Consider the following 25,851-nt stretch of genomic DNA (forward strand, 5'->3'; position numbering starts at 1 on the left):
CGGGCTCTCTCCTCCCTCATTGTCCCTCTTTCCACTGCTCTGGGGGTCTCCTGCTTCAGGGCTTTCACTCAAAACTGGTTTGCACCCTCTGGGTCCCAGAGCTGCGTAGTTTGCTGCCGGCAGGACATCCTCCGTCGGCAGCTGAAAAGTGGCACGTTGGAGGCGGGGCCACGCAGCCTCTGCCCCGCACCCCACGCCCGGGGCCCTCGGTCCCAGCTCTCCGACTTGCCCTTTTAAAGTCCAGATGCGTTCCTCGCTCTCCCTCTCTTGCTCTCCCTCCTGCCTTTCCCCGTGGTCTCCCTGTGGAGGGTGGCGGACCTCCTGGCCCCAGGGCGCCCCAGGGGCGTGTCTCTCCTGGGGTGGCCAGCCCCTGTGAAGTGTTTGTAAGGACTGATGCGGAGCACTGGGAGCACTGGGCGTGGCTGGCTTCAGAACACACTGCAGCCGCCGTCTGAGCGTCCTGGCCGCACGGGGCAGGGGCCCGCGGCACAGCGCCGGTCCTCGCCGGGACGTCCGAACAGCGCGGGTTGGGCAGGAAGGGAGTTGAGAATCCTGCCTCTGGGTGACGTTCCAGGCGTCAGAGTCTGACTGCGATCTTGTGTCTCTTCCTCTTCCATGTCACTGTGTGTCCTTGGATTTCGTTCCCCGAATGTCACGTGTGCCTTGTCTGGCTGTCCCTGCACCCCGCCCGCCTCCTCCCGGCAGCCCCTGTCGCCGCGCCAGCTTCCCTTGCTGGAAGGTTGGTGACGAGCCTTCCGTCCTGGACTTGGGGTGACTGAGGTCCTCATGGCACTCACAGTGTCCTGTGCTTGTGCATGTCGTGGGGGGGGAAGCCATCGCTTTCTGGGTAGGGTACTGGTGACCGAGTGACGGGCTGCCTGCCTGTGGCCCCGCGGTGGCCTCGGCGCGGCTGTGGGGCTGTGTTTGCCGTCATGCTCCACAGAGGTCGGCCCCTGAGCAGCTGGGAGGGGGTGATTCACGCGTGGGCCTCTTCGAAGGGACACAGGGCCCGACAAGGCATCCGGGAACCCCCAGTATCTGGTGTTGGGCGGTGGCCGCTCCGTGGTGATATGTGTCTGTGCCCACTGTCACGGCGTTGAGTCTGGCGTGTGAGCGTGACGGGCTCCTCAGGACCAGCCTCTGCAGAGGCGCAGGTCTGCACGGCGATGGGGCCTTCGAGTGGTGGGTGCTGCCCTGGTCCCTGGCACTTGTGCCTTTCCCCTCTTGTCACGGATCCGCTCTTGGTGCCGCTTTCCCCACATGCCTCTCGTGCGAGCGTGCGGTCGTGTGACACTGCCCACAGCCGCTCCCTGCGCTGCTTACCTGCCGCCCCCGCCTGTTTTGGACTCTTTCTTCAGTACACACCTGCTCCCCACTCCCGGGTGACCCCCTGGGTGTGCGCAGCCTCCAGGGAGACCGGCCTCTCGGTGAGCGCCCCCCTTCCTTGCTTCCCGCCCTCGCCTGGAAGAACGCACGGCGAGTTCCTGCCTGCCCTTCGCCGGGCGCACGCGGGCGCACTTGCTGGTTGCCTTCGGTCAGTCAGTAGTGACCTGAAGACACTGCGTTTGAAGGAGAGGAACTTGGGGCGTTTGACGCTGGTGGTCTGACTGCTGTCCCTTAAAGGCCTGTGTGTGGCTCTGTTTGGTTAATCTGAATCTTCCGAGAAGAGGACAAAAGTCAGGAGGTCTGAAGGGCTCTGTGTTCACCCCGACCTCTGGGCGTCGTCCCCTCAGATCGGTGGTTCGGTTCTTCCCAAGCCCCCGTTTTCTCATTTGAACCACTGGGATGTTACACATTGTGGTGGCTTGTTATTACTTTAATGATATTTTAATTTGCCGGGTGGCCTTTCTTCTGCAGAGCTCACGGTCCCACTCACAGGGTGATACTGAACCTTTCTCTGTTGCTGCCGCAGGGAATCTGACGCTTTAGGGGAGTGGCCAGGAGAGAAGAAGTGAGCGTGGGCCTGAGGAGGGGTCGCTCGCCTCCTTGTCATACGTAAGCCTGTCCTAGTTCTGCGGGCCACGGTGATAGAACCTGGGTGTCCTGCCGGTCCCTTCCCTCTGGCACCCTCCGACACGTGTGGATACGAGAGAACCTGGGTGGTGATGGAGGCAGGTGTTCCCAGGGAAGGGCTCTCCATCCGGGACTTGTCTCGTCTTTACGATAGAAGACTAACCTGAGGATTTAGGGACTTCTGGCAGCATGACCCGTTACTTCCCGTGACGACTGGTGTGGGCTCAGTTTTGGCGGGGCATCGGGGCAGTACATGCTGGGCTCCGTGGGGTGTGACTGCAAAGCCGGCCGGGCTACTGGGGAGCAGCGCCTGTCTCGGGGAAAGGAGGGTGCCCTGACTGCGGAAGGCTCAGAGTGGCCACGCTTTCTGTAAGCGGCAGAGCTGGCCGCCCGTCACTGGGGGAGCCTCTCCTTCTTTTTCTCCCCTCCCTCCCTTCGTTCCTTAACATTCTCTGTGCTACCAGCAGTCTTGTGCGTCAGATTCTGCGTTGCCACAGTCCTGGCTTTGAGTACCACCATCTCCGACCTTAGACAGATAATGTAACCTCTGTCAGCGCTGGTTTTCTTGTCTGAACAGTCAAGATCAGAGCTGTCTCCCAGGGCCACGGAGCGCAGCACCTTGTGGAGCGCCTGATGTGTGGGGGACCTTCCGTGCGGAGGTCGTGTAGGTGATGAGCCCTGGACAGGGCGTGGGGAGGACACCCTGCTGACGGCTGGGGAAGGAGCCAGTGCGAATGAATGGGTGTGGGAGCACCGTGGGCACATGGACAGCCTTTTCAGGGACGGACGGGTGGCTCGGGGCTCCACAAAGAAGGTGATCTTGGCCTTGAAGAACAAATGGCTCTTTGCCAGAATGTCCTCCAGACTAGCTTCTGTTCTTCCGAAATGCTCCCGCCAGAGCAGGGAACTTGCCTTTTGGAGCACCTTTCACCCGCTATATTTTGATCACTCATTCAATCAGCAAACTCACCACGGAGGCTGCAGGCTCTCTGAAGGCATGTTTTTGACTTGCCCTGTCACCAGGGCGTGTCGTGGCACTCATACTGTTGAGGGCATGAATAATGAATGTTTTTCCTCTTCAGAAAAGAACTTGATTGAGATTTTGTTCCCACATGACACAATTCGCCCTTTAAAACGCACACCAGTTTTTAGGACGCTCACAGGTGGGCACACTTCTCACCACAGTCAATTGTAAAAGCCCTTGGTCGCCTCGGAAAGAAGCCCGGCCCCTGAGACCGCCTAGTGGCCCTCGCTGGTGCGCGTCCTGCTCAATGCCTTAATGACAAGTGCTTATTTTTCGCTTTTATTTCTTATCCTCACCCGAGAACACCTGTTCATTGCTTTCAGAGAGAGAGGAAGGGAGAGAGAGACGCTGGTGCGAGACAGAGTGTGTGTCCAGACCAGGGTCGTATGTGCCCAGATCAGAGGTCGAACCGCAGCCTAAGGGCATGCGTGACCAGGAGTCAAACCTGCGATCTTTTGGTTATGTGATGGCCTAACTGCTTTAAGAAAAACTGCTTTCCTTCTCTTTTTGCTTTGTTTTGGCTGGTACTGTGGTGAACGTCTTCAGGTCTTCAGCCCTCTGAGCAGGAGAGAGTTTTTATCAGGGGTGGGCTGGGCAGCGCTGGGAACGTCTTTATTCCCAGACCACCTTCTGGAGGGGTGTTCTGATCACCCCGCGGGCCGGCGCTGCTGGTACGATGTGTGTACAAGGCTGCTGTGCTGTTTTAATCTGCATTTGGTTGGTAACTTGTGGGGCTGGATAGCTTTCCCTCTGTGTTCGTTTACCAGTTGTATCTCTTTTACAGGAAACTCTTTCCGGCCTTCTGATTGCTTTCCTGTCTCTTGCCTCATTTGTCTGGGTTCGGAAGGCGGGCGATGTCCCCGCCACTGTGCTGAGAGGTCTGTGGTGCTTCATGCTGCTGACTAAGTAGTTTGCCTGAAGCGCCCATAGCTACTCAGGGCAAAGCCCAGCCCAGAACCCCACCTTCAGTCCCCGTCCAAGGGACGCGCACACAGCGGGGTATGAACTGCGCTCCGTGCCAGCCCGGGCCTGGGCGGGGTAGGCAGCAGGTTACGAGGCGGGGGGCGGGGAGGCACCTCCCCAAAGCGCTTCACTTGTGTCTGGAACACAGCGGGAGGTATCGGAAACCTCTTTTGAGCATCTTAAGATGGGTCTCCTTAGCCTGACTTGAAATCTGAAACTATTGCTGGAACCCTCAGCGTGTTTTACATCCCAGAGGCCTGACTTCCGCCCAGCGTCCACGTGGGAGGTGCATTTAAATGGCATTTTGCCGAGATGACTGTGTCCCTTGTTCACGTTGACAAAAATGGGTCGACAGAGTAATCACAACATGACGAATCCTTGGCTGCCCCTCCGTCATGGAGGGTTTAGTTTTCACGACACGCAGGCGGGGAAGAGATTGCCCTCCAGGAAGGCTGCCGGCCTGTGTCGTTTCTTTGAAGGCAAAGAGAAGCCGCGCATTGAGCTTGGGCCCCCGCCCATCGCAAAGGGCTTGTGTGTCCAGAAGGGAGAAGCGCCACCTTGAAAAGGATGACGAAGCCGTAAAAAGTGCTGCGTCAGCCAGGGTTCGAAACGCACACGTACACCGTGTTCACACCCACGCTGCTGCAGGGGCAGCCCTTCCACGCTCGTTAACGTGTGAGGAGGGCTGGATGCAGGGCCGGTGCTGGGGGGGGATTGTGCTGAACTCCAAACGCACCAGGGACCAAGTCAGAGCCAAGAGAAGGAGGAGGGAGGCGTGGACAGAAAGTCCCCGAGAGCCGATGTCAGGGGCAGGGGACGCGGGAGAGCAGAGCTGTCCTAACAGGGTCCTTGCGAAGGCAGGCCAGGGACTCGGACCTCAGGGGCGCCCCTCACTCCCTGCAGGCAGACACCTGCTGTGATCACAATGCACTTAAAAAAAAAAAATCCTGGGCATTTTAATATATGTTCTTTATATTTTAAAAACTTAAGCAAATTCTGAAATGGTGTTGAAAATGAGACTGCATTTACTAGGTCTTGGTGTCAGAGGCTGTGGGTAAAACAGCGTGAGTAATAGTTTCCTGTGATGGGGACTGAGGGAGTGAATAGCCAGGGTTTGGGTTTTCCTTGCATCCCTAACGCCCACAGGCTTTAGCTGTGCGTCTTGTCCCAGGGCCGCCTGTGGTCCTGGGGCCTCCCGTGGCGCAGAGCCGCGGTGTGCGGGCTGCCGGGGGCGAAGGCTGCGGTCCTTCGGTCTGAAGGCGAGTGTGTCACTGTGCTTCCCGGTCGCTGCTGCTGCCGCGCTCTTTCCCCTGTGTTTTTCCCCCAGAGAGCGTACGTGGTTTCTTCGGGAGTTTTGATTGAACACATCTCACTCTGTACCTGGGCGGGGGCGCAGGGAGGAGAAGCCCGGGACCGTTAGAGCCCTGGCGGGAGCCCTTCAGCAAAGGGCTGTAATTTGTTTCCGTTGCAGTTTGCGCAGTCCCTCGTTTGTTCAGAAATAGGAAGGACGCTTCCGACTCCCTGTGTTCTGCAGGAGGCAATAAATACTGTGCAGCACAGACTAATGAGCACCTGATACAAATGCATTCTTGGTGGAGCAGCCACACCTGTAAGCTGACGGAGCGGGAGAAACAACAATCAGTGTCAAAATCCCCAACGCACGAGTGGATTTACGGCGTCTGGGAGAGTACAGACTTGCCAGGTTCTCCGTGAACCGCAGCACACCGTCCCGGGGGCATGAGAGAGGCCGTTCTGTAGCCTCCGGAGGGGCCCATCTCCGCGGTCACTGGGGGTCTGCGTGGTGTGTGCCCGCCAGCGTGGAGCAGGGTCCTGCTTGCCTCTGGACTTGCCTGCCGTCTGTCGAACGAAGTGCCGGCCCTCCGTTGCTGGGGCCGGGCTCTGCCGCCTCTGTTCGGGACCACGGGACACATCCTAAGGCTCCTCCCTGGCTCCCAAGCGCCCGCCCTGCCCCGTCTCCCACCCAGACTCTGCCGTGACCGTGCTAAAGCGGTGTTAGCCATAGCAGTGCTCTGCGCAGCCCGCACCCAAGCCCGCATTGCCGACAGGAACCGAGCGCAGGCCCCTTAGCGCGCTGCGCGGTGTGTGCAGCCTGGCCCGCTCCCTCCCCGTGGCTTAGGCCCCGGTGTGGCCTGCTGTTCCCAAACAGAGCGTGTGCCCCTAAGCATGTGAACCCCTTACCCCCTCACAGGCGCCCCGTGAGGGAGCTCCGATGAGGCTAGTTTTCTGGTGAGGATACTGGGGCGTAGGGAGATGGGCTCCCCTGCCTCAGGCCGCCTGTATGTGTGGGGGAGTGGGATTCGAGCCTGCCCCGGCTGTCTGAGCGCCCCCCTTGAGTCCATGGACTGTGGAGTCTCAGGGCCCTGCCCTGACAAGGCACGGAGCCCCCCGCGGGGGTGTCGGCCGGCAGCAGACACCGTGCCCCGGGTTTGTCTCTGGATCAGAGACTCTCTCTCAGCTGAAATGCAGTTGCCTTTTGTTTGAGAGACACGGATGGGCTGAGACAGAAAATGTGAGATCTAACGTGTTCAGCGTCTGCATTTCATCGCGGCTCACTAGTTGGCTGCTCAGGCCAGGGCAGGAGTGTGAGAAGGTCCCGTTTGACACTGTCGGAGTGGACAGGCACTTGGCCAGGGAGGGGCTCTCCCGCGGCCCCCAGCCTCTCATTTCACGGGGCCTTGGGGCTGAGGGTGGGCGGGCATTGAGGGAGCGTATGAGTGTGTCCTCGGGTCCTCGTCTGACCAGCCTTTCTCTGTCCCCAGCTCCACATCAGCTGCCATAGCTGCAGAGAGACACTGGGGTAGCCGGGGGCGGTCAGGGTCAGGAGGGGGCCCTCGCCGTGCCTGGAAATATTGGAGGTGTCTGTCTAACAAAGTCTTTGTTACATTGTAACTTGTGGTCATTAGGTTATAAAATCAAAAAGGTTTTATACTCTGGCCGGGGCCGGCGTGGCTGGGCTGGTTGGAGCGTCGGGCTCGTCCCATAAACCGAAAGGCTGCTGGTTCAGCCCCTGGTCGGGTTTGCTCCCTGGTTGGGGTGTGCAGTGGAAGCGACCGATCAGTGTTTCTCTCCCTCTCTCTCCCACCCCTTCCTCTCTCTCTAGAAGCAATAGGAAATGTCCCTGGGCGAGGAAAAGAAAATTTAAGGAAGGTTGTTTCCTTTAAATGCTAAGCAACATCCCCTCAGGGAAGAAACCTGAGCAGCTGGAAGAGGAACTTTTGGTTTCCAAAAAATTATGAAATCAGTATTACATAAAAGCAATTATTTGAGCAAAGGAAAACAAGGATATTAAACAACAGAAATTACAAGGTGTGTCAATGAGGCACGCCTTTAAAAAGCTCCGTGAACATTTACGGTAGGGATTTAAGAGTTAAGCTCTTAGTATATTCTAAATACACATTCTTTAATAAACATTTGCTCATAATCTTCCACAGTTATATTTCCTTCAGCTTCCAAGTGAAGGCTGGGCATGTTCCCTGAGCGTCAGAGGATCCTGAGGTCACCGTATCCTCAGCTGGAGGAGCTGCCCTTCCCTGGAGGGCGTCATCATTTTCTTATTCCTAAGACTCTCGGAGGCCCCCCGAGTTGCCCTCCGTATTCCGTGTGCCTGTCCGCTGCTCGGATGCAGCCTACCCCCATTCTGACCTGAGGGTCCCTCACCCGGGCCCCTTGGCGCTTTCCCATGCCACGGCCCTCAGCACCTCCTTCTCAGGCGGGTGCAGGAGACGCTGAAGGTCGGTCCTGTCCCCTGGCTGTGTGCCTTCCGGTCCATTCTTCACGCCAAAGCCAGAGCTGCCTCCTTGAAATGCAGGCAAAGTCCCATCCTCTGGGACAGTCCCCCTCCATCTCGGGACATTCAGGATGGGACCCGGCTGCCTTGTCAGCTTACCTGCACACGCTCTCCGTCTCCACGCTCTGCTTCCTGCATACTGGACTTCTGGTGGGTCTCGGGGCAGGTCGGGGCGTCCGCGCTGCGCCAAGGGCAGCGTGCTCTGTCCCTGTGCCATTTCCCGTGTCACTAACACTGTGCGAGCTCCTTCCTCTTTGCCGCCTCATCACCCCGCTGAGCTCTCAGTTCAGCAGCATTTCTTTGTGTCCTGAGAGTCACTTCCCTCCCTGGGTTCCTAGCTCGATGACGACTTCCTTGGGGACGGGACTGTGTCTTACCTTCTGTCTTTTATCGTTTTGGACAGTGCTTTTACCTGAGAGGTAGCCAGTCTAGATGGAGGTGAATTCACTTGTCATTGCCTTTCCCGATGGCGTCTCAGTGTGGGTGATTGAGACCCAGCAGGCAGACGCAGAAGGAGGCTGGGGCCTGGGGAGAGCATGTCGTCCTTGTAGAGCGGGTGCCCAGTGGAGGGTCCCAGGGCAGGGACTCTGCCTCTGTGTGTCAGGAACTTTGCATGAAATTGTTCTAGAAAGAGGGCGGTGGCTGAGCATAGCAAGCGAGACATGCAGTGAACTGGCGGGAGGAGCTTGCTAGCCTCCTTTTGCTCACCGTGAAGTGGGGACAGCAGCGGCACCTCACAGGAGGTCTTGGGGACTGTTTCATGCGACATCGCACGTCCAGGGCCTGGCTCCGTGCCTGCATGCAGCAGGTTCTTGATAAACGCCAGCTGCTGCCCCAGCTGGTGCTCGAAGCCCTGCCATGCAGAGCTGTGTGGGGGCCACAGCCGCCCCTGCGTTGAGCGGCCCCTCGCCGGCCACAGCACCCGCATCCCGCCGCTGCTGGCTCGTCAGGAGGCGGCGTCAGTGCGCCTGCAGAGCCCCTGTGCACCCTGATTGTCCCGCATGGAGCTGTTCTGCAGGTTCTATTTTAAGTGCCTTTGAAATAATTTTTGTTATGTAAGAAACATATGCTCCTTTTAGAACCCTTGGAAAACGTAAACAGAGGAAAAAGCACGCATCATCCGTGTGGGCACACTGCTGGCATTGTGCTGTGTTTCTTCCTATTGTTCTCCGTTCTTTCAGAGATTGGATTGTTTAAAAATGGAATGTATTTCACAAATATGATTTTGCATCCCGATTCTCCACGGAACAGGCATTTTCCATATTATCGCAGACCCTTTATAAATGCCGTCTTCCGTGATTGCATGAATTTGCATTATGTTACTGTGCCACATCTAAGCCAATCGTTATTTCATAATCGGATGTGCAGATTCTTTCTAATTATGTATTAAGACTTCCTTCTTCAGATAACTTCCCCTTCGGGGTGTTATATTCAGATATCTAGAGGTATTTAAATATTTTCTAGGCAGAGCTTTGTATACAATAAGCTGATGCCTTGAAATAATTGCCTTGCTTTAGGTGGGGCATGCTTAGGTACTTGAAGAGAACAAGGAAGAGTATTTAATCTCCTGGTGCACCTGAGTGATTGCTTATCCAGCCTCTGAGGCATCACTGTGGGAATCACAGGAGACACAGATACAGCGACTCGGAGAGAGGCTGCAAGCCTGGCTCGCTGCCAGCGTCCCGAGGCGAGGCTGGCATTCAAGGTCCGAGGCAGGGCGCAGTCCCCACCTGCTGGTGCGGCGGGTCCTTGATCTCCGTGGTGGCGGCGCCTTGTGGTTGGAGCCTCGTGTGGCCTGGATGTGTTTGCAGAGTGAGGAAAAGCTGAGTCCGTTTCGCGTGTTATGTGAGATGTTGAACGGCTGAGTCTCACGTTGCCAGCTGTCTCTGTTCTCGTCTGTATTTCCACGTGTTGGGGCCCCGTGGGTGTGACGTGGGAGCTTGTGGGTTTCAGTGTGAATGTCGTTGAGCCACTTATGACCCGAATGACCCCAGGAAGGCCCACGTGACATCTACGAGCCTCCAGTTCCCTGTCTGTAAACGGCACGTTCGCACCCCAGGACGCCAGCTGCTCCGTATGGCGGGAGGAGTGCGGGCCCGGAGAAGCCCGGGCGGACAGCCCAGCCTTGCTGACGGCAGCGTGGGCTCAGAGGAGAGACCTGCCCAGGCCTCAGTGTTCTGCCCCCCACAGCAGGGCTGGTGGCCGTGCCTCACACCCCAGGTCCCTGTTCACGTTCAGGGGGGCAGTGTAGCCCACGCCCCACCGGGTGCCCGGAGTGTGTGCCGCTGCAGTGCGCGCTGCGAACGTCTCCCGCTGGGGACTGGCCGCCGCCGTCTCCGTTCCAGCCAGCTCTGCGTTTCTCGCTGGTGGGCTGCTGCGTCCACTGGCTTCGTTCAGAGATGGCAAGTGTGGCGGTGGGTTTTGGTCTGCACCCCAACTGACCTTCCTGTCACCTGCACCCTCACTTTTCCTCTTTCGAGGAAAAGCCGTTCTTGGCTTCGTGCGTGTCGGTGAGCTAGGATCTCAGACTCATTTACCAGCTCTCTCCTCCTCGCCGCCCTTGACCTCTGTGTGTCCCAGAGTGCTCTCCTTGGGGCCTGTGGTCTTCTCTGTCACCTCTGTGGCCTTGGAGAGCCTGAGCATGCGTCTGGGCTCCGTGCTGATTGGCCGTGGCCCTGGGGGTGGGCGCGGGGCGCTGCCCAGTTCAACACAGCCCCGGTCTGGGGAAGGGGTCCCTGCCCAGCTCAGCGAGGACTTGCAGTTGCTAAGAAGCCACGTCGTGTCCTTCAGCCTGGCCTGTATCAGGACGGAGACAGTGTATCAGCCTCCACCTTCTCTTCGTTTTGATTTCAGCTTATTTAGAACCCCGGTGGACAGGAGGGGCTGCTCGTTGGGCACCCCTGAGACCTCAGCGTTGTAATGTTGGACGATCAGTAGTCGTATTAAGGAAACAATTCAGAGACTGACCGTGGAAGTGAACGCCAGAACTGACCCAAGTTTGACTGGTGATGCATCAGGCCACCTGCGCTTTGTCCTCTGCCTCCCCTTTCTCCCGTTGTTTCATTTCCTTTTCGGAAGAAAAGATGTCCTCCTTCCTCTGCCTGTTCCTGACGTCGCGATGGACTCAGTGCGCACCTCGTTGTCTGAGGTTGTCCCTCAGGAGGCGCAGGGGTTGATCAGCGGCGCCACCGGGACACGCTGGTTTCTCAGCCGTAGACCGAGGACGATCTGGCTATTTAAAGAGTTCCCTTCATGGTAACGTCACTGTGTTGTATTCGGAATAATTCTGGTTGCTTTTCTGCCCTCCTGCTCCCTAAAGAGCGAGGCTTAGACCCAGACAGCTCCCGGGCAGCAGTTACCCATTAACGCGCGTGCCTGAGACCTGTGGGTCCTTGCCGGGGTGCTTGTGAGCGACGGTCACCGGTCTCAGGGCGCACTCGGCCCCTGGCAGCCGTCGACCCCTGCTCTGTGGACTTGCCTGCGTCTCCTTCAGGAGGCCTGCGAGACGGTGACGGTCCCCACCGCTTCCCTGTACGCAGAGCTCGCCGCTGCCAGCCAGGGCCTCCGAGGTGCTGTCTGTCTCATCCTCTGTGGTCTTGAGATGAGGCTCTGAGAGGGGGACGGTGTCCCCCAAGGCGGTCACGTGACAGATGGGGAGAGACGCAGCTGCGGGCCTCCCCCCGTCCCTGTCCCTGCGACTCCTCACGCTGGTCCCCTGCCTCTTCCTGTCTGCAGTGACAGAGTACGCAGAGGAGGGATCCCCCCAACCCACCCCCAGTTCCTTGCTTCCTTGGCTCTTCTAAGTGGCGTAGCGACGGGCGCAGGCCAGGGCCAAGCACGCGACCTGCAGCAGGCTGTGCAGCTGCGCTTGGTCTCAGCGTTTTCATTTGCCGCGTGGGCCCAGCGACGCCTGCCCCTGGCTTACGGGAGTTTTGGAGCAGGGGAGCTCGCTTCTGAGTGCGGGGGTTGTAGCCTGTGAGCAGGCGTCTGGGGCGCGTGAAAGCCCTGAGCCAGCACCGCCGCTGTCACCTGTGTCCCCTCCCCTCCCCCAGAGAAAGCAGGCACAGGACGTGTGCGCTTGTAACTCTTCTCTTATTAAACGTCTCTGCAGTGAGGCCGCAGCCTCCTCGGGTGAGCCCGGGCGTTTGCGTTGCGCCTTGTAATCGATGGAAAAGTGCGTGTTCAGGAATGCCAAGTGTTGTGCGTCCTGCCTGCCTACTGACCTCCTTGGAATTTAGGACGGATTTATTCTCTTGGAAGATGAAATCTCCTAGAAGAGAGTAACTTAATTTCCTTTCTATCCACCGGCCCTTAAATGGAGGCATTTAAATGGAGTGGCTGCTGGTGATTATTCAAATAAATTGAATAAAGCGTCTATTTTCTTCTGGTCTCTTGTGGTCCCTGCCCCTTTATTGCTGTCAGAAGCTTGGACTCACCAAAGTGTTGGGGATTGGCTTAAGAATTTTATTAAAAAAAAAAAAAAAAATAGAAGCTTCCTAATCTTTTGTTTAATTAACCTTTATTTTCTCTTCAGAAAAGAAAGACGTGACTCAAAGCCTGGAGAGCTCTACATCCAAGTGCCCTGGGACAATGGAACTCATCACCCTCCCGGACGGCCTCACCCTGCCGCCGGTGCCCCTCACCAAACTGCCCATCGTCAGGTGAGACAGGCCGCGCCCGGGTGCCTCAGGGGCCCGTCACGCCGGAGCATGGTCCTCTGGTTTGACCCCGAACCCAGATCTTCGGAAGTTTTCATTCGTTGTTGGCTATGGGTCTGCCGCTATTGCCCCCCGTCTCCTCCGCGCCGCAGCAGGTGGGAGTGGGTGTTCCACAGACGGCAGATCGGGCTGCGCCGTCACATCACTGCCGCGGTCCCCTGGCTGTCCCGTGACAGCGCCTGGTGCCAACCACGTCTGCCTGCACTAGGACTGCACCGTTGTCATCTAACGACCCTGGCCTTGTCTCCTCTGCTCACAAACTTCCAGAAGTTTCCTGTGCTCTTAGACTGTGTAGCCCTGCTTCACAGGAACAGGAGCGACCCCTTGGACATATGTGCATTTTGACGCCTTTGCTCATGCTCTGCCCCCCCCATATCCCCCGGAATTCATCTCTCCTCCTCCTGACGTGATTTGGCTCATCCTCCGCTTTTTAGGGAGACTTTCCCGATGCTTCTGCCCACCCCTTGGCTAGACGGGTCCTCTGCATTTCCGCAGCACCCACTGACGCCTCTCCCCGCCTTTGCCGCTGCGCACAGCCCTGGGGTTACCTTCTCACGTGACTGTCTCTCTGCAGACTGTGAGGCTTCAGGGACCGGGGCGGTTGGGCACGTGCAGAGTGCATGCTGGAAAAATAGTTTATGAGTGAATCTCGCGAAGTGGTTTCTGAATTTCTGAAAGGTCAGTGTGAAGACTAACAGGAAACAGTGGCTCCTTGGCATGTTGCTGTCCCTGAAGTGGTATAACCTTAGGGCGCCACCCGATGAAATGCTGAATGTCTTTGAGGTGCTCCAGCTTGGCCACTGTCCCCAGGTTCCACCAGGCACTGTGAGGTGGTGGGAAAGGCTGGGTCCCTGCACAGGCTGGGCATCATGTCAAGTCACTTAACTACCTGGGGCATCAGTTTGCTTATCAAAAAGAATTAAGAGGTAAGACTCATGACCTGAGGTTACTGGGAGAATTCAGCGATGCAGCATGTGACAGCGTGTGACAGCGTGTGACAGCATGAGCTACAGCACTTCCACGGGGGCAGGGCAGTTGGTCTTGGAGACATTTTTATACCTACACTTCCAACCAGTGCATCGATTGAAGAAATACTGTATTTTAACCCTTTAAAACTGTTTAAAATCATCAGATAGAACAGATTGGGTAAAGGCACAGTAGTCTAATATTAGGCAAACACTGTTAAATCTGCTAAGAACGCTTTTTTTTTGTTACTGTATCTCTTTCCCTGTCAGGGTCTTCGTGGCCCACAGTGGAGAGCTCCCGCTGAAGTGTGGATGTGGCTATTTTCAAAAATCTGATTTTGTGTGTTACCTACAGTATGTAGATATAATTTAATGGTTTCAGAGACTTTCATCTAGAGAAATAAGCCCCGTCTGTCCTGGTGACTCATTCATTGTGTTCCTCATACCTGATCTCATTAAAAACCAGGAGGAGATCTTGCGCGAGATTACCGTGGGAAGCCCTGTGGCTGGTTCTTTCGGACCGTCACACCACTGGCAAAACAGACGGACGTTGCTTTGGCAGGTTTGGGGGTCGGAGTGTCTCACAGCCTGCCGTGCTCCCTCTGCTCCCGCTGTGCTTGGGCTCCGTGGCTTCCCCTGGCCTCAGCGGCTCCGCAGCCTGCAGGAGCGCTTAGAGGGGGCAGGGTGGGCGAGGGGTTTGCCCCTCTGTTCAGGCCCCGTCTCCTGCCCAGAGTGCCTTTCCCTCCCTTACTCAGCCTGACTGTACTTAGGTCAGGTTGCTAGAAGGATTCTGTCTTCCATGAAACCTTTTCCTGCAGTCACCGGACAGCAGAGAACACCTTCTGTGTGAATGGCAACTCATCTCAGCTGCAGAGAGGTTAGTTTTCTTATTGAGAAGCCGGAACACGTTGCCTCCCGCAGCGCTGTCTTTCCCTCGTGGTTCCCAGGCGGCTGCTGCCGCCCCAGACCACACAGCTGCATCCGAGGCAGGAAGGGACAGAAGGGCCGCTGCCAGCAGCGCGTGTGTTTCATTTCCCGGGGAAGCAGCAGCGTTCTCGACAGACTCGTCGTGGGCCTCGCGGTCCGCCTCCGAGCTGGGGCTCGTGCCACCCCCTGACTCGGGCCTGCCCGTGTGTGCCTGTCTCACTGATAGTGGCTCTGCTTTTACTCCAGACCGTGTTCGTGCTCAGATAGCTTGACTTTTATGCTGTTCTCCCAAGTTTTTGCTGTTTGAAAGTATAAAGAATTAAGATAAATATGTCCTTGCTCCAATTCTTCAGCCTCTGTCACCTTCCTTTTTCCTTGTCAAAGCAAGGTCTTTTTTGTCCAAAGTTATACCATGGGCCATACTTCCGGAATGTACTGTGTGCTCTTCCCTCCTCTCTCTGCCACGATTATGTGTGAGGGACACTGGTGCGGAACCTCCCTTTAGGTGTCAGAAAGGAGGGCAGGAGCTGAATTTTATGGTCGTGCCTGGTTTATGCTAAGTGCCAGGGAATGCCCTTCATGTAAAATGGGAACAACCAGGGATTTTGTCCAATAGTCTTGCATTCAGATCCTCTTCCTGCGGTTAGTGGTGTGACGGTGGTTGAGCTGTTGCACGCCTCTGGGCTTGGGGACGCACGGCTACATGTGGTGCTCGGGAGGGAGGCGTGGGACAGGGCTCCGTGGCAGAGGCGGCCCTGCAGGTGCAGACCTCACAGAAGCGCACGGGGCTCTTCCCTGTCGGCTGTGAGTCTGGTTTTCAGTGTTGAATGGAATCAACTGCATGAAGTTCCATCACGGTCCTGAAAGTGCTCAGATGGAACTTCATGTACTTTTAAAGGCACTCATCCAAAGCCAGGGGGTCTTGGAGCTGGAGCAGCGGAGGGTGGTAAGTGCTGGGCTCAGACATGGCTTCTGCTCCTGTACCAGCAGGTCGTGGCCTCCCCTCTCAGAGAACTGAGCCAGTCCCAGGGCCGGCGGGCTCGGGCGTGCGCAGGCGCCCTCCGCGGTGAGCTTACCCCCGGCTGTAGACGCAGGGCGGGTTTTCTGATGAGACCAAACCGCTGTGCATTTGGCTTGGCCTCTGTGATCCGGAGGCTCCGGGTGGGTGTCGGGGCACACGCGAAGGGCTGCTGGTCCAGTGCTGGCCCCAGGCCGCTGGGGGCTCCTGCAGTTACCTGGTGTACCGGTGAGGGAGGGTCTTCCCGGTATGGAGGGCAGCGTGTGTGAGCCTTGCTGTCGGGGCGGGTGGAGCGAATCAGCCCTCCCAGAGGGTGGAGCGGTGGGTGCTGGCCCCCAGATCCTGTGTTGGACCCCAGCCCCAGGGGGACGGTAGCGGGGTTAGTAGGCTTGGAGTCCGTGAGGGTGGCCCATGACAGGAGCAGTGTGGTTCCGGGGACATGAAGGGGCGGGGCTCTCTCTCCTCCTGCGGGGCCCCGGGGAGGGTGGCCGTCCAGGAACCAGGAGGATAGCCCTCCCGAGGACCCAGCCGTGCCGCCCCTTCCTCTTGGGCCCCCACAGAGGTGAGTGTGTCCCGTGTCAGCCGCAGGAGGGGGTGCCCTGTCGCAGCGGCCTGAGCTGACTGGGACAGGCACCCTGCCGGCCTGGGCGGTCCCAGCCGTGTGCGGAGAATGCTTCTGCCCCGAGCGTTTTGTCACGGCCGTGGCTTCTCATAGGTGAGCTTTTGGTGAGAGGTGGGCAGCGGGGACTCAGTTTTCCTTGGAGGCAGAAAGGGGGTGCTGGGGTGTGGTGAGGCCGACCGAGGCTGCTGGCCGCTCAGCCATGTCCTGCCAGCGGCTGCAGCGCAGGGCGCCCCGGGGTCTGTGTGCACGGCAGGGCGCTCACATGGCAGGGGGTGGTGTCACCCTGTACACACTGTGTCCCACCGCCCGCGGAGGGCTGGGCGGTCCCAGGACTGGGCCGCGGTTGCTTCCTAGAGAACAAATCCGTTTCGCTGCATTCACCACACGTTTCAGGGGTCTGTGCCCGGAGACAGGGCCTTCGTCAGTCAGACGTCGCCAGCCACCCCCGTGGCCCTAGGAGGTGCCCAGAAGCCGCACATCGGGGGACTGCCGCTCCTGACGTGGGGTACAGGGTCAGCTGGCTGGAAGCGTCCACGCCTGTGGGTCAGTGGTCAGGCCTGCTGTGCAGAGTCATTAGGTTTCAGCTAATTCAGCGTCGGTGGTGTTTTCCTAGTTAGGAGTTTGGTTTTAGAATACATGCTTGGAGCCATTTTTGTCTGCTGAGGACGTTCCTGTTATTTTTTTGATCCTCGTTTGAGGATACGGTTATTGATTTTCGAGGTGGGTTGGCGAGAGAATGAGCATCTTCAGTGTGAGAGAGAAACACCGACCGGGGAGCGCACCTGTAACCTAGGCATGTGCCCTGACCGGGACTCAATCCACAGTTCTCCGAGGCACCCGGCCAGGGCCGTCCCGTCCCTGTGTTAACCCCACCGTCCGGTGGGTCAGTACTTACTGAGTGCCCGAGGCGTGCTTGTCCAGCGGGAGGTGCTAGGGCTCCAGTGACGCCCAGCGAGCCCACATGCCCGGGGCCGCCGCCCGCACACCCGGACTTAGAGCCGAAGGCGGTCCGCGGAAACTCGACGGGATCTTATTTACCGCCTGCGGAGTTCACACAGTGACCGTGGACACAAAGCCAGCCCTGGACTGTCACACCCCAGATCATTGTGTGGGTTATTCACACGCTGCCAATCGAGAATTCCTAACGAGGAAACCAGAGGGAGTTTGGCCCATTGACAGAAAACCAGTTGGCCTTGCCTTGGTGTGGGGTCGGCGCAGGGACTGGCTGACTCATTTACTTAGTTGTGTTTTTTATGAACCAACATTGACCTCTTTTAGCTCATCAAAGAGCTTCAGAGTTACTGAGGCTATTTTACTGATAAGGATCAGACCATCCAGTCAGAGTGAGCTTTGGGTTGCTTTGAGTGGTTTCGTTGCTTTTAAAACATAAACTCTAAAGTTAATGATACTGTTTGAGGAAGGATTACAGGCGTTTATTCAAAAGGGGCTGGGTGGCCACGACACCCAGGGCAGTTTTCCCCGGTGAATGAAGCAGAGCACGGCCAGCCCCCCGGACACCAGCTGGGCTGCGGCTCCACGGTCCCACCAGGGTCCCACTGTTGTCCGGAATCTCCCGTCACACTTGGTGCGACTGCCAAGCCCACACCTCCCCTTGTTGGAATTGTCTTATAAATGGAAACACCCCAAGGCTCCCGGAAGCAGCAGCCTGAGGCAGGGTTGGGACCAAAATGGAGTCCTCACTGGTGCTCTGGGGACTTGGCTCTCGAGGCTTGGAAGCAAGTGCTGTTTTAAGGTGGGGCTGAGAAAGGCCTTCGTGCCCCCGCTTTGTGTCTGGTGTACACAGGGGCCTTACATATATTGCCTCCCTTGCTCCTCAGAGTAACCTGGTAAGGTTTGAAGATCCCATGGTGGACCACTCCCCCTTGTCTGCCTGCGTTTGGAACCAGGAGCGGGAAACACCTGTCTTGGGCAGGTGGAAGGGACAGAGAACAGTGGCGCAGGTCTGGCTGGGTGATGTTCCCCAGCCTCTGGCTAAGCGGGGTGACCAGGCCCCTTCCCGTCCGTGCAGAGGGCAGGACAGCAGGCGGGCCTCAAGCGAAGGGCCCTGCCCAGCACACCCTGGTTCTTCTTAGCACCGCCTTTAGGAGGGCTGGGGGTGGGGCCGAGTGAGGTGGTCGCTGTCACTGCAAGGACATCCCTCCCCATGGAAAATGGAACTAGGTCCTCTTCCTGCGCAGCGCTCTCAGGCCCCTTTCAGCTTTCCTGTCTCACAGGGGGAAAGGTCGCGATGCAGCGGTGGGTCTGTCTGTGCCGCAGTCGGGTCTGCTCAGAGGCTTCGCGCAGCAGACTGAGAGCCAAGCGCAGGGCGTCCCTGTGGTTGGATGCGTGTGGACATGGATGTACGTGGGGTCTGGCATCTCAGCCAGCGTGAAGGTTTGCTCCCCGTGGTCCCAGGCAGGCCATTTTCAGCGTTCACAAAGGGCTGGGCTTAGCTTTGTGTATCTAGTTTTGAAAGATTTGGAAGCTGACTTTGAAATTCAGCTCTTGGGAGTTTATTCTTTCAGTGTTTGCTGAGAGCCCTGCATTAAAGAGTTGCGCTTGGCGCTAGGCTAGAGACAGATAAGACCCTGGGTGCCCTGTCCTCGGGGAGCTCCCAGGGAGTGGAAGCAGATAGGAAATGAGGGTTCTGCTCCCATACGACGAGAGCATCCTGAAGGGGTCCGTGTGAGCAGGTGCCCCTCTGGTTTGCAGGGCTGTGGTTTGCCAGCACCATCCACGGCTCTGGGTCATGGTAGAGCCGGATGCGTACCATGCGTGCGACCCCGACTCTCCAGGGCCCGGCGTGTGTGCTGAGAACCATGCATGTGACCCCAACTCTCCAGGGCCCGGCGTGTGTCCCGAGAACCATGCGTGCGACCCCGACTCTCCAGGGCCCGGCGTGTGTGCCGAGAACCATGCATGTGACCCCGACTCTCCGGGGCCCGGCGTGTGTGCTGAGGGTGGAGGGAGGCCCGTGCCGGGATAGGGCTGCGCCAGGAGTCTGGGATGCCCTCCAGCTGAGAGAGGCGGGGATCTGGGGTGTTCTTTAAGGGGGTCTCGATCAGGTTAGCCTGAGCCTGTGAGGGGAAACGGACCTCACAGCAGCGAGGGTTCTGTCTCACGCACGCGTTGGATGCGCGTTGGGCGTCTCACACGGCAGCTTACCAGAGGCCCCTGGGCCCCCGAGGCCCCGTCCGTCTTCTGTCCTGCCTTCCCCCCGCCCGGTCTCCAGGGTTGCCTGACGGAGCGGGGAGAGCCCTGGGGCTGGCGCGCTGCTTCCCCTGGCAGCCAGCGCTTGGCCTCACCTTCCTGCCCCCGGGGGCAGGGACAGGGGCAGCCTGAGCAGGAAGCGCCTCTCCCCCACCTCCCTGCCGGCTCTCTGGCTGCTCGCGCGGAGGTCGTGGGTGCTGTGGTGTGGGAGCGTGGCATCTCCTGTCGTCACCGGTTCCTAGCTGTGGGCGTGGGCAGTGCGCTCCGTCTCTATGTGTCACTTGCTCATTGAGAACACGGGGACAGTAGTAACGGTACCCAAGCCGGCAGCTGCGGTGGGGCTTAATTGAGATAATACACACGAGTGGTTAGTCGGGGCCTGGTGTGCTCAGGCTCCATGGGTTAGTCAGTCTCCAGTAAACGCAGGCTGATCGATCGGAGTGTGCGTGTGGATGCGCGGCCATCACAGCTGGGAAAGCAGCGGGAGACGCAGGCTCGGCTGAAGCAGACAGCGCGGCTAACCTTCCCCCTGGCACTGGGGTCTCAGGGACCCGTCTGTTCGCTGTGTGCACCCCGGCAGGCGGGGGAGGGGCAGCGGGCAGGGGCCTGAGTGGTGCAGCCGGCCTGCCCAGAGGGCCTTTGAGGGGGTCCTCACAGCTGTCTTGAGGCCTTGCTGCATCTGATCGCCCTGGGTGGGGCCTGCACTTAGGGGCTGCCGGTCACCTGCCCAGGGCATCCAGCTGTGAGGAGCGCAGCTCAGGCTTCAGCTGGGCCCTGGCCCGGAAACCCCGAGCTGCTGCGGGCAGCGTTCCACTGTGTCCGAAGCGTTGGAGGGCTTTTGTTTCCTTCGGCTCATCTGCTGTTTGATGTCCTGCTTTCCCAGCACAGGCTGTGTTGGGATATTTCTGCTGAAACCAAGCTAACACGGCGGTTGACGTACTTTTGTTCCTTTTGAAACCACAGGCGTGTGAAACTGCTGAACCTCCCTGCCAGCCTCCGGCCCCAGAAAAGGAAGAGCTTGCTGGGTCAGAACGTGGCCACCAAGAGCCCGTTCATCTACTCGCCGATCATCGCCCACAGCCGCGGGGAGGAGCGGAGCAAGAAGATCGGTAGGACCGTGCCCCTGGCTTTCCAGCGGCATCGGGCCCACCCACGCGCCGTGCCTCCACGCGTGCGCACACGCTATGCGCCGTGCAGGCTCTCCGCTCAGCTTACCCAGTTTGCTGCCCCTGTTGGGCAGTTGTCATAGATCTGAGTTTTAAAAACCTAGTTCCTAAAAGGTGATGCCTTTGTTAAAGTGTAGAACCAGAAGACCTCTGTTAGCTGAGCCTTACGCAGACTACAGAGGGTGGCAGGTCGAGAGCAGGGTGATTTCCCACGGCCTGGCGTGGCCTCTAAGCTGTCAGAGAAGACGCGGCGGCCCTGGGGTCTGGACCGGCGCCCGGGGCTGTGTGGCTGCAGGGTCAGCACCCGGGAAGCCAGCCCTGCCTTTCTGCTTTTCCTCTCCAGCCTCAAGGAAGCGCTGAGGCTTCTTTTTATGAAAGTCATCCACTGTGTGTTTCCGGGGGCTTAACCTCATGATGCAGAGTCCTGTAGGCTCTCTGCTCCCCGGTTGCAGAGGGAAGGTGAGGGCGGCAGACTTAGACTGACTAACTTGCCCCCAGGAGCAACCGGGGGACGCTGAGAGCCCAGGAGGACCGCATGCACGGCACAGTGGGAGGCCGTCGGCTGCTCTTCCTCCTGGTTTCCGGGACAGAAGGTGGAGGCAGAGACTCCCTGTGGGCTCCGGCACAGCGCGGGCTGGGGAGCAGGCGAGCCGCGCCCTCCCTCAGGCAGCGCTGGCTGCCCAGTGGCTCACCTGCGGTGGGCTGGGGCTGCGTGAGTGCGGGTGCGTCCCCTCAGCACCAGGACGGAGGGGACGGGCAGCTCCTCAGCTGTCAGGCCCAGCAGCACGTGGAGCGGGTGACAGCGAACAGGGACAAGTCAGACCACTGCCATCAGGGACGGGCTCGGGGACAGCGTGCTCTGGAGGGCCGCTCTGCGTCACAGCTGGGCGGGAGTCCGGGGGAGGAGAGGTGGGTGAGGAGGGGGGAGACCTGAGCTGTGGAGCCAGGGGTGGGGCCGTGTGGGAAGAGCCCAGGTCTGGCCTCTGCCGGTGCCAGACCACTGAATTCTCGCAGGTTCTGTGGCCAGGAGTCCAGCCCACGGTGGCTGGTCCTCCGTTTGCCCAGGGCTCTCACAGGCTAAAATCCAGGTCTCAGCTGGGGCTGTGCTCCTGTCTGGGGGCTGGGCCGGGAGGACTTGTTTCCAGGCTCCCTCGGGTTGTTCGTCGTTGATTCCCTGTGGTCGCATAACTGGCAACCCCTGCCCTCTTGCTGGCTGTCAGTCAGGACGCCCTCAGCTCCTGGGGCTGCGCTGGGGTCTTTGCCACGTGGCCTTGCCCACCGGCCCTCTCCTGCTTTGAGTCTTTTCTCTCAGGAAGGGTATGGTATGGGCCCTTTAAGGCCTCACCTGATCAGACCAGGCCCACCCAGGATGGTCTCCCTCTTGATTAACTTGGAGTTGACTGATTGGAGACCTTAATCGCATGTGCAGACCCCTCATATTCCCACTCAGGGGGAGAGGGTCACACAGGCCATCCGCACCAGGCCAGGGGCCTTGGGGCCGTCTCAGAATTCTGCCTCCCGCGGGTGTTGAACTGCTGCCGACCTGGGAGGGTCAGGGAGGAGAAGCCACTGTCTGAGGGAGGGGAGGGGACTCAAGCTATATGCCACTTAAAACTGACCGCACGAGCCTCAGGGCCTGTGGCGTTCTGCGTGACCTCTGGCTCCACACCAGGCTGGTGCTGTCGGGATGATGTTGGCTCTGTGAAGCTGCATTTGCCTCGATGGCGTCCGTCAGCTGCTGGTGACGCCCAGAAACCCCGTCGCATAGCAGCCACGCGGCAGTGGCGGCTCGCTCGGTGTCTGAGGGGGCCGGTGGGAACCCCGCGGTGAGCAGCCCATCTCATGATGGTGCAGCGCCCACTGCTTCCCGGGAAAAGCACGCGGCCAGAGGGGCAGCCTGGACCGTGTGGAACGTGCAGACCCCAGCTGACGCCTGCGCCCTTGTGTGTGTGTTTCCAGACTTCCAGTGGGTACAAGGGGACGTGTGCGAGGTGCAGCTGATGGTGCACAACCCCATGCCGTTCGAGCTGCGCGTTGAGAACATGGTACGTGTCACCAGTCACTTGGCCCTTTGGGGCTAAGGACCAGCTGGCCACTAAAGTGCATTTTATACTTAACACTTGAGGCCCACACCCTGTCATGTGTCTGTTTTTGTGTTTGTTCTGCCAAGCATTATAAGGCTTTCACGGGGAAAGACCGCATCTTACCGCTCCTGTGTCTTAGGGCCTGGTACTCAGTGAGGGTTTGAATCAATGGGCAAAAAAGCCCCTCTGAGCGTAGCTGACTGGATGTGAGCCTTGAAGTCATCGCACTGACGTTTACACGATGGTGTCACGGGTCACTTTATTGTTGCGAGATGCTAGGGGGACAAGGGCTGAGGCGGAGGGGGGCTGGGGTAAGGGGCCGGCTCTCGTTACTGTCGTGAGCTTTCTCTCGGCATTGAGATCGGTGTCCTGATGTTCTGACCTTGTGCTGTGCCGGTGCTAAAGGGTCGCCTTGTCGTGGTGTCTGCTGGGGGCACTCACCGAGTCCCTTGGGGAGGAGGTCTGTCCTGGCTCTCCGAGTTAGTTCTGATAATCCCAGGGCAAAGCCACTGCCACCCTCTGGGCTCCACTTTAACAGACAGCCCTGCTCTGTGACTGTCAGGGACCTTCAGGGGGTGCTGTTGAGACAGTGGGAGTTTCACAGCTCAGTTCGGGGGCGGAGGTGGGCTTCATGCAGGCGTCTTACTGAGGGCCCACACCATGCGTCAGGCCCTGGGCCAAGCACCAGGGGCCTGGTCCCTGCTGTGAGGGTGGTCAGTGCTGTGGCGTGGGGGTGCACGAGGTGCTGCAGGCCCACGTGCCGAGTCGGAGAGATGACGGAGGCTCAGCTGGGTGTCCACGGCGAGCCAGGGCTCCCCACGCAGACTGGGATTCTGCTGGGTGGTGTCTAGGCCTGCGGCACGTGGCATAGTGTCCTAGCACCTGAGGGTTTAGAAAGCCACTGCGAATCCAGCTGATAGTCCCAGGTGGTTCAGAGGGTGGGCCTGTGAGGGGCGGTGGCCTCCTGCTGTGGCACAGGGACACGCTGGCCTCAGGTCTGGCTCTTGACCAGGCCTTTCCAGAGACTTTTGTCTCTTGGCCTAAACAGGGAATGAGGGTTGTTCAGAGACAGCCTCCCAGCGTGGTTCATACGCGTCAGGTGCAGAGATGGCCTCCCAGCGTGGTTCATACGTGTCAGATGCAGAGACGGCCTCCCATCATGGTTCATACGTGTCAGAGGCAGAGACGGCCTCCCAGCGTGGTTCATGGGCGTCAGATGCAGAGATGGCCTCCCAGCGTGGTTCATACGCGTCAGGTGCAGAGATGGCCTCCCATCATGGTTCATACGTGTCAGGTGCAGAGACGGCCTCCCAGCGTGGTTAGCATGTCAGATGCAGAGACGGCCTCCCAGCATGGTTCATACGTGTCAGGTGCAGAGACGGCCTCCCAGCGTGGTTCACGTGTCAGATGCAGAGATGGCCTCCCTGTGTGGTTCATATGTGTCATATGCAGAGACGGCCTCCCAGCGTGGTTCATACGTGTCAGGTGCGGAGACGGCCTCCCAGCGTGGTTAGCATGTCAGATGCAGAGACGGCTTCCCAGCGTGGTTCATACGTGTCAGGTGCGGAGATGGCTTCCCAGTGTGGTTAACATGTCAGATGCAGAGACGGCTTCCCAGCGTGGTTCATACGTGTCAGGTGCGGAGACGGCCTCCCAGTGTGGTTAGCATGTCAGATGCAGAGACGGCCTCCCAGCGTGGTTAGCGTGTCAGATGCAGAGATGGCCTGGCCTCCCAGCATGGTTCATACATGTCAGGTGCAGAGATGGCTTCCCAGTGTGGTTAGCATGTCAGGTGCAGAGACGGCCTCCCAGCATGGTTCATACGTGTCAGGTGCAGAGACGGCCTCCCAGCATGGTTCATACGTGTCAGGTGCGGAGACGGCCTCCCAGCGTGGTTAGCGTTTCAGACGCCTCTGCTCCTTCTCATTTGTATCTGGTATAAAAAACTAAAAGTAATGGGTGCCCTTTGTCAAAAATTAGGAAGAACAAAGCATAAAATAAACATTACCACTGAGAGAACCCCAGGAATCATGGTCAGGATTTAAAAATTAAGTTAGGAAATAGCCCAAACATATAATGAACACTTACACGTCCACACCCACATTTAGGAAGTGTTAACAGCTGGCCATATTTGCATTAGCTGCTTTAAAAAGAAAGGAAATGCCGGACTGTTTAGCCTAGAGACAATAGCCATCTCACTGGTTTCTGTTCCCACCTCTGCCGTGACTCCTGTTCTGCACACAGTGAGGTCATTTCACGCCCTGCTCAGAACCTGGGCACGGGTGTGCTCATTGCCACTGGAGCGTCTCCTTCAGGTGCTTTCTGTACAGTTAGGAACATCATGCATGTGTGTTCACACAGACATGCATGTGCATCTGCATATGTGTGTACAGACCACGCCTGCTTACATGGCACGGCCACAGTTAGAAGCGGCGCCTCCAGTTCTGACCCATCTGCACAGTTCGTTCTTGCCTTCCCCGCACCATGTCTGCGTGCTCTCCCGGGGGGAGCCTTGCCAGGTCATCACAGAAATACCTTTTGCTTGTTTTTAGTGCTGACCCTGCCACTTCTCTAAGTGCACTTGTCAGTTTAAATTTCACTGTGGAGTCCATAGAGGTTTCTTTTAATTTTTTCAGTCCTCACTTGAGAACTTTTTTCTTTTTCCGTTGCTTTTAGAGAGAGAGGAAAGGAGGGGAGGGGCAGACAGAAATATTAATCAGTGGCCTTTTCATATGCGCCCCCCTGGGGTCTGAAGCTGCAACCTGCGTATGTGCCTTGACCAGGAATCGAACCTGTGACCTTTTGGTGCATGGGACAGTGCTCCAACCAAGGAGCCGTACCAGCCAGGGCTGCACAGGGTTTTCTGTGGTCAGTTTTGTTTCCTTGTGAATAGTGTCTGTACCTTTTCCTTTCTTTTTCCTGCCTTAGGGCACTGGGCAGTACATCTGTTGCAATGTTGAGAAGCCCTGAGCTGACCTCCTGCGTTGTTTCCAGTCCTAAGGCAGCTGCTTGAGGCCAGGAATCTGTCTCATTCACTGGCAGCATAGTGCCTGGTACTTACTGAGATGAATCGATGAGTCATAGATGCAGGGAGGGATGATATAATACCATACTTCCTGTTCTTTTCTGTTTACGTGCCCATTCTGGTAAACAAAACAAAACAAAACAGACATTTAAAAAATAGCAGTCAGGGTTATTGTCAAGACGGACTTGTTCAAGCACCCAGGGCGGGTCTCATTTCAGGGCGATTTTGTGTGAATCCCACGTTTAGCCCGTCTCCACAGCTCTCTGGATTTCACAGAAGTCGCTTCGCTCGGGCAGTGCGGGGCCGTG

At 58.0% G+C, this 25,851-nt stretch overlaps 1 protein-coding gene across 1 annotated transcript in view; it reads left to right on the forward strand.

Annotated features, from left to right (window-relative positions):
* TRAPPC9 (trafficking protein particle complex subunit 9) overlaps positions 1-25,851 on the forward strand; it is a 217,326-nt gene that overhangs the window by 36,536 nt on the left and 154,939 nt on the right. Inside the window, exons 9-11 of the mRNA XM_090283329.1 lie at positions 12,343-12,469; positions 20,232-20,377; positions 22,394-22,479. Coding sequence (XP_090139455.1) covers positions 12,343-12,469; positions 20,232-20,377; positions 22,394-22,479 — 359 coding nt within the window. The remainder of the gene's footprint in view (positions 1-12,342; positions 12,470-20,231; positions 20,378-22,393; positions 22,480-25,851) is intronic.

The sequence above is a fragment of the Furipterus horrens genome, unplaced genomic scaffold (assembly GCF_987537825.1).
Source record: "Furipterus horrens unplaced genomic scaffold, mFurHor1.1.pri manual_scaffold_7, whole genome shotgun sequence".
NCBI classification, from domain to species: Eukaryota; Metazoa; Chordata; class Mammalia; order Chiroptera; family Furipteridae; genus Furipterus; species Furipterus horrens.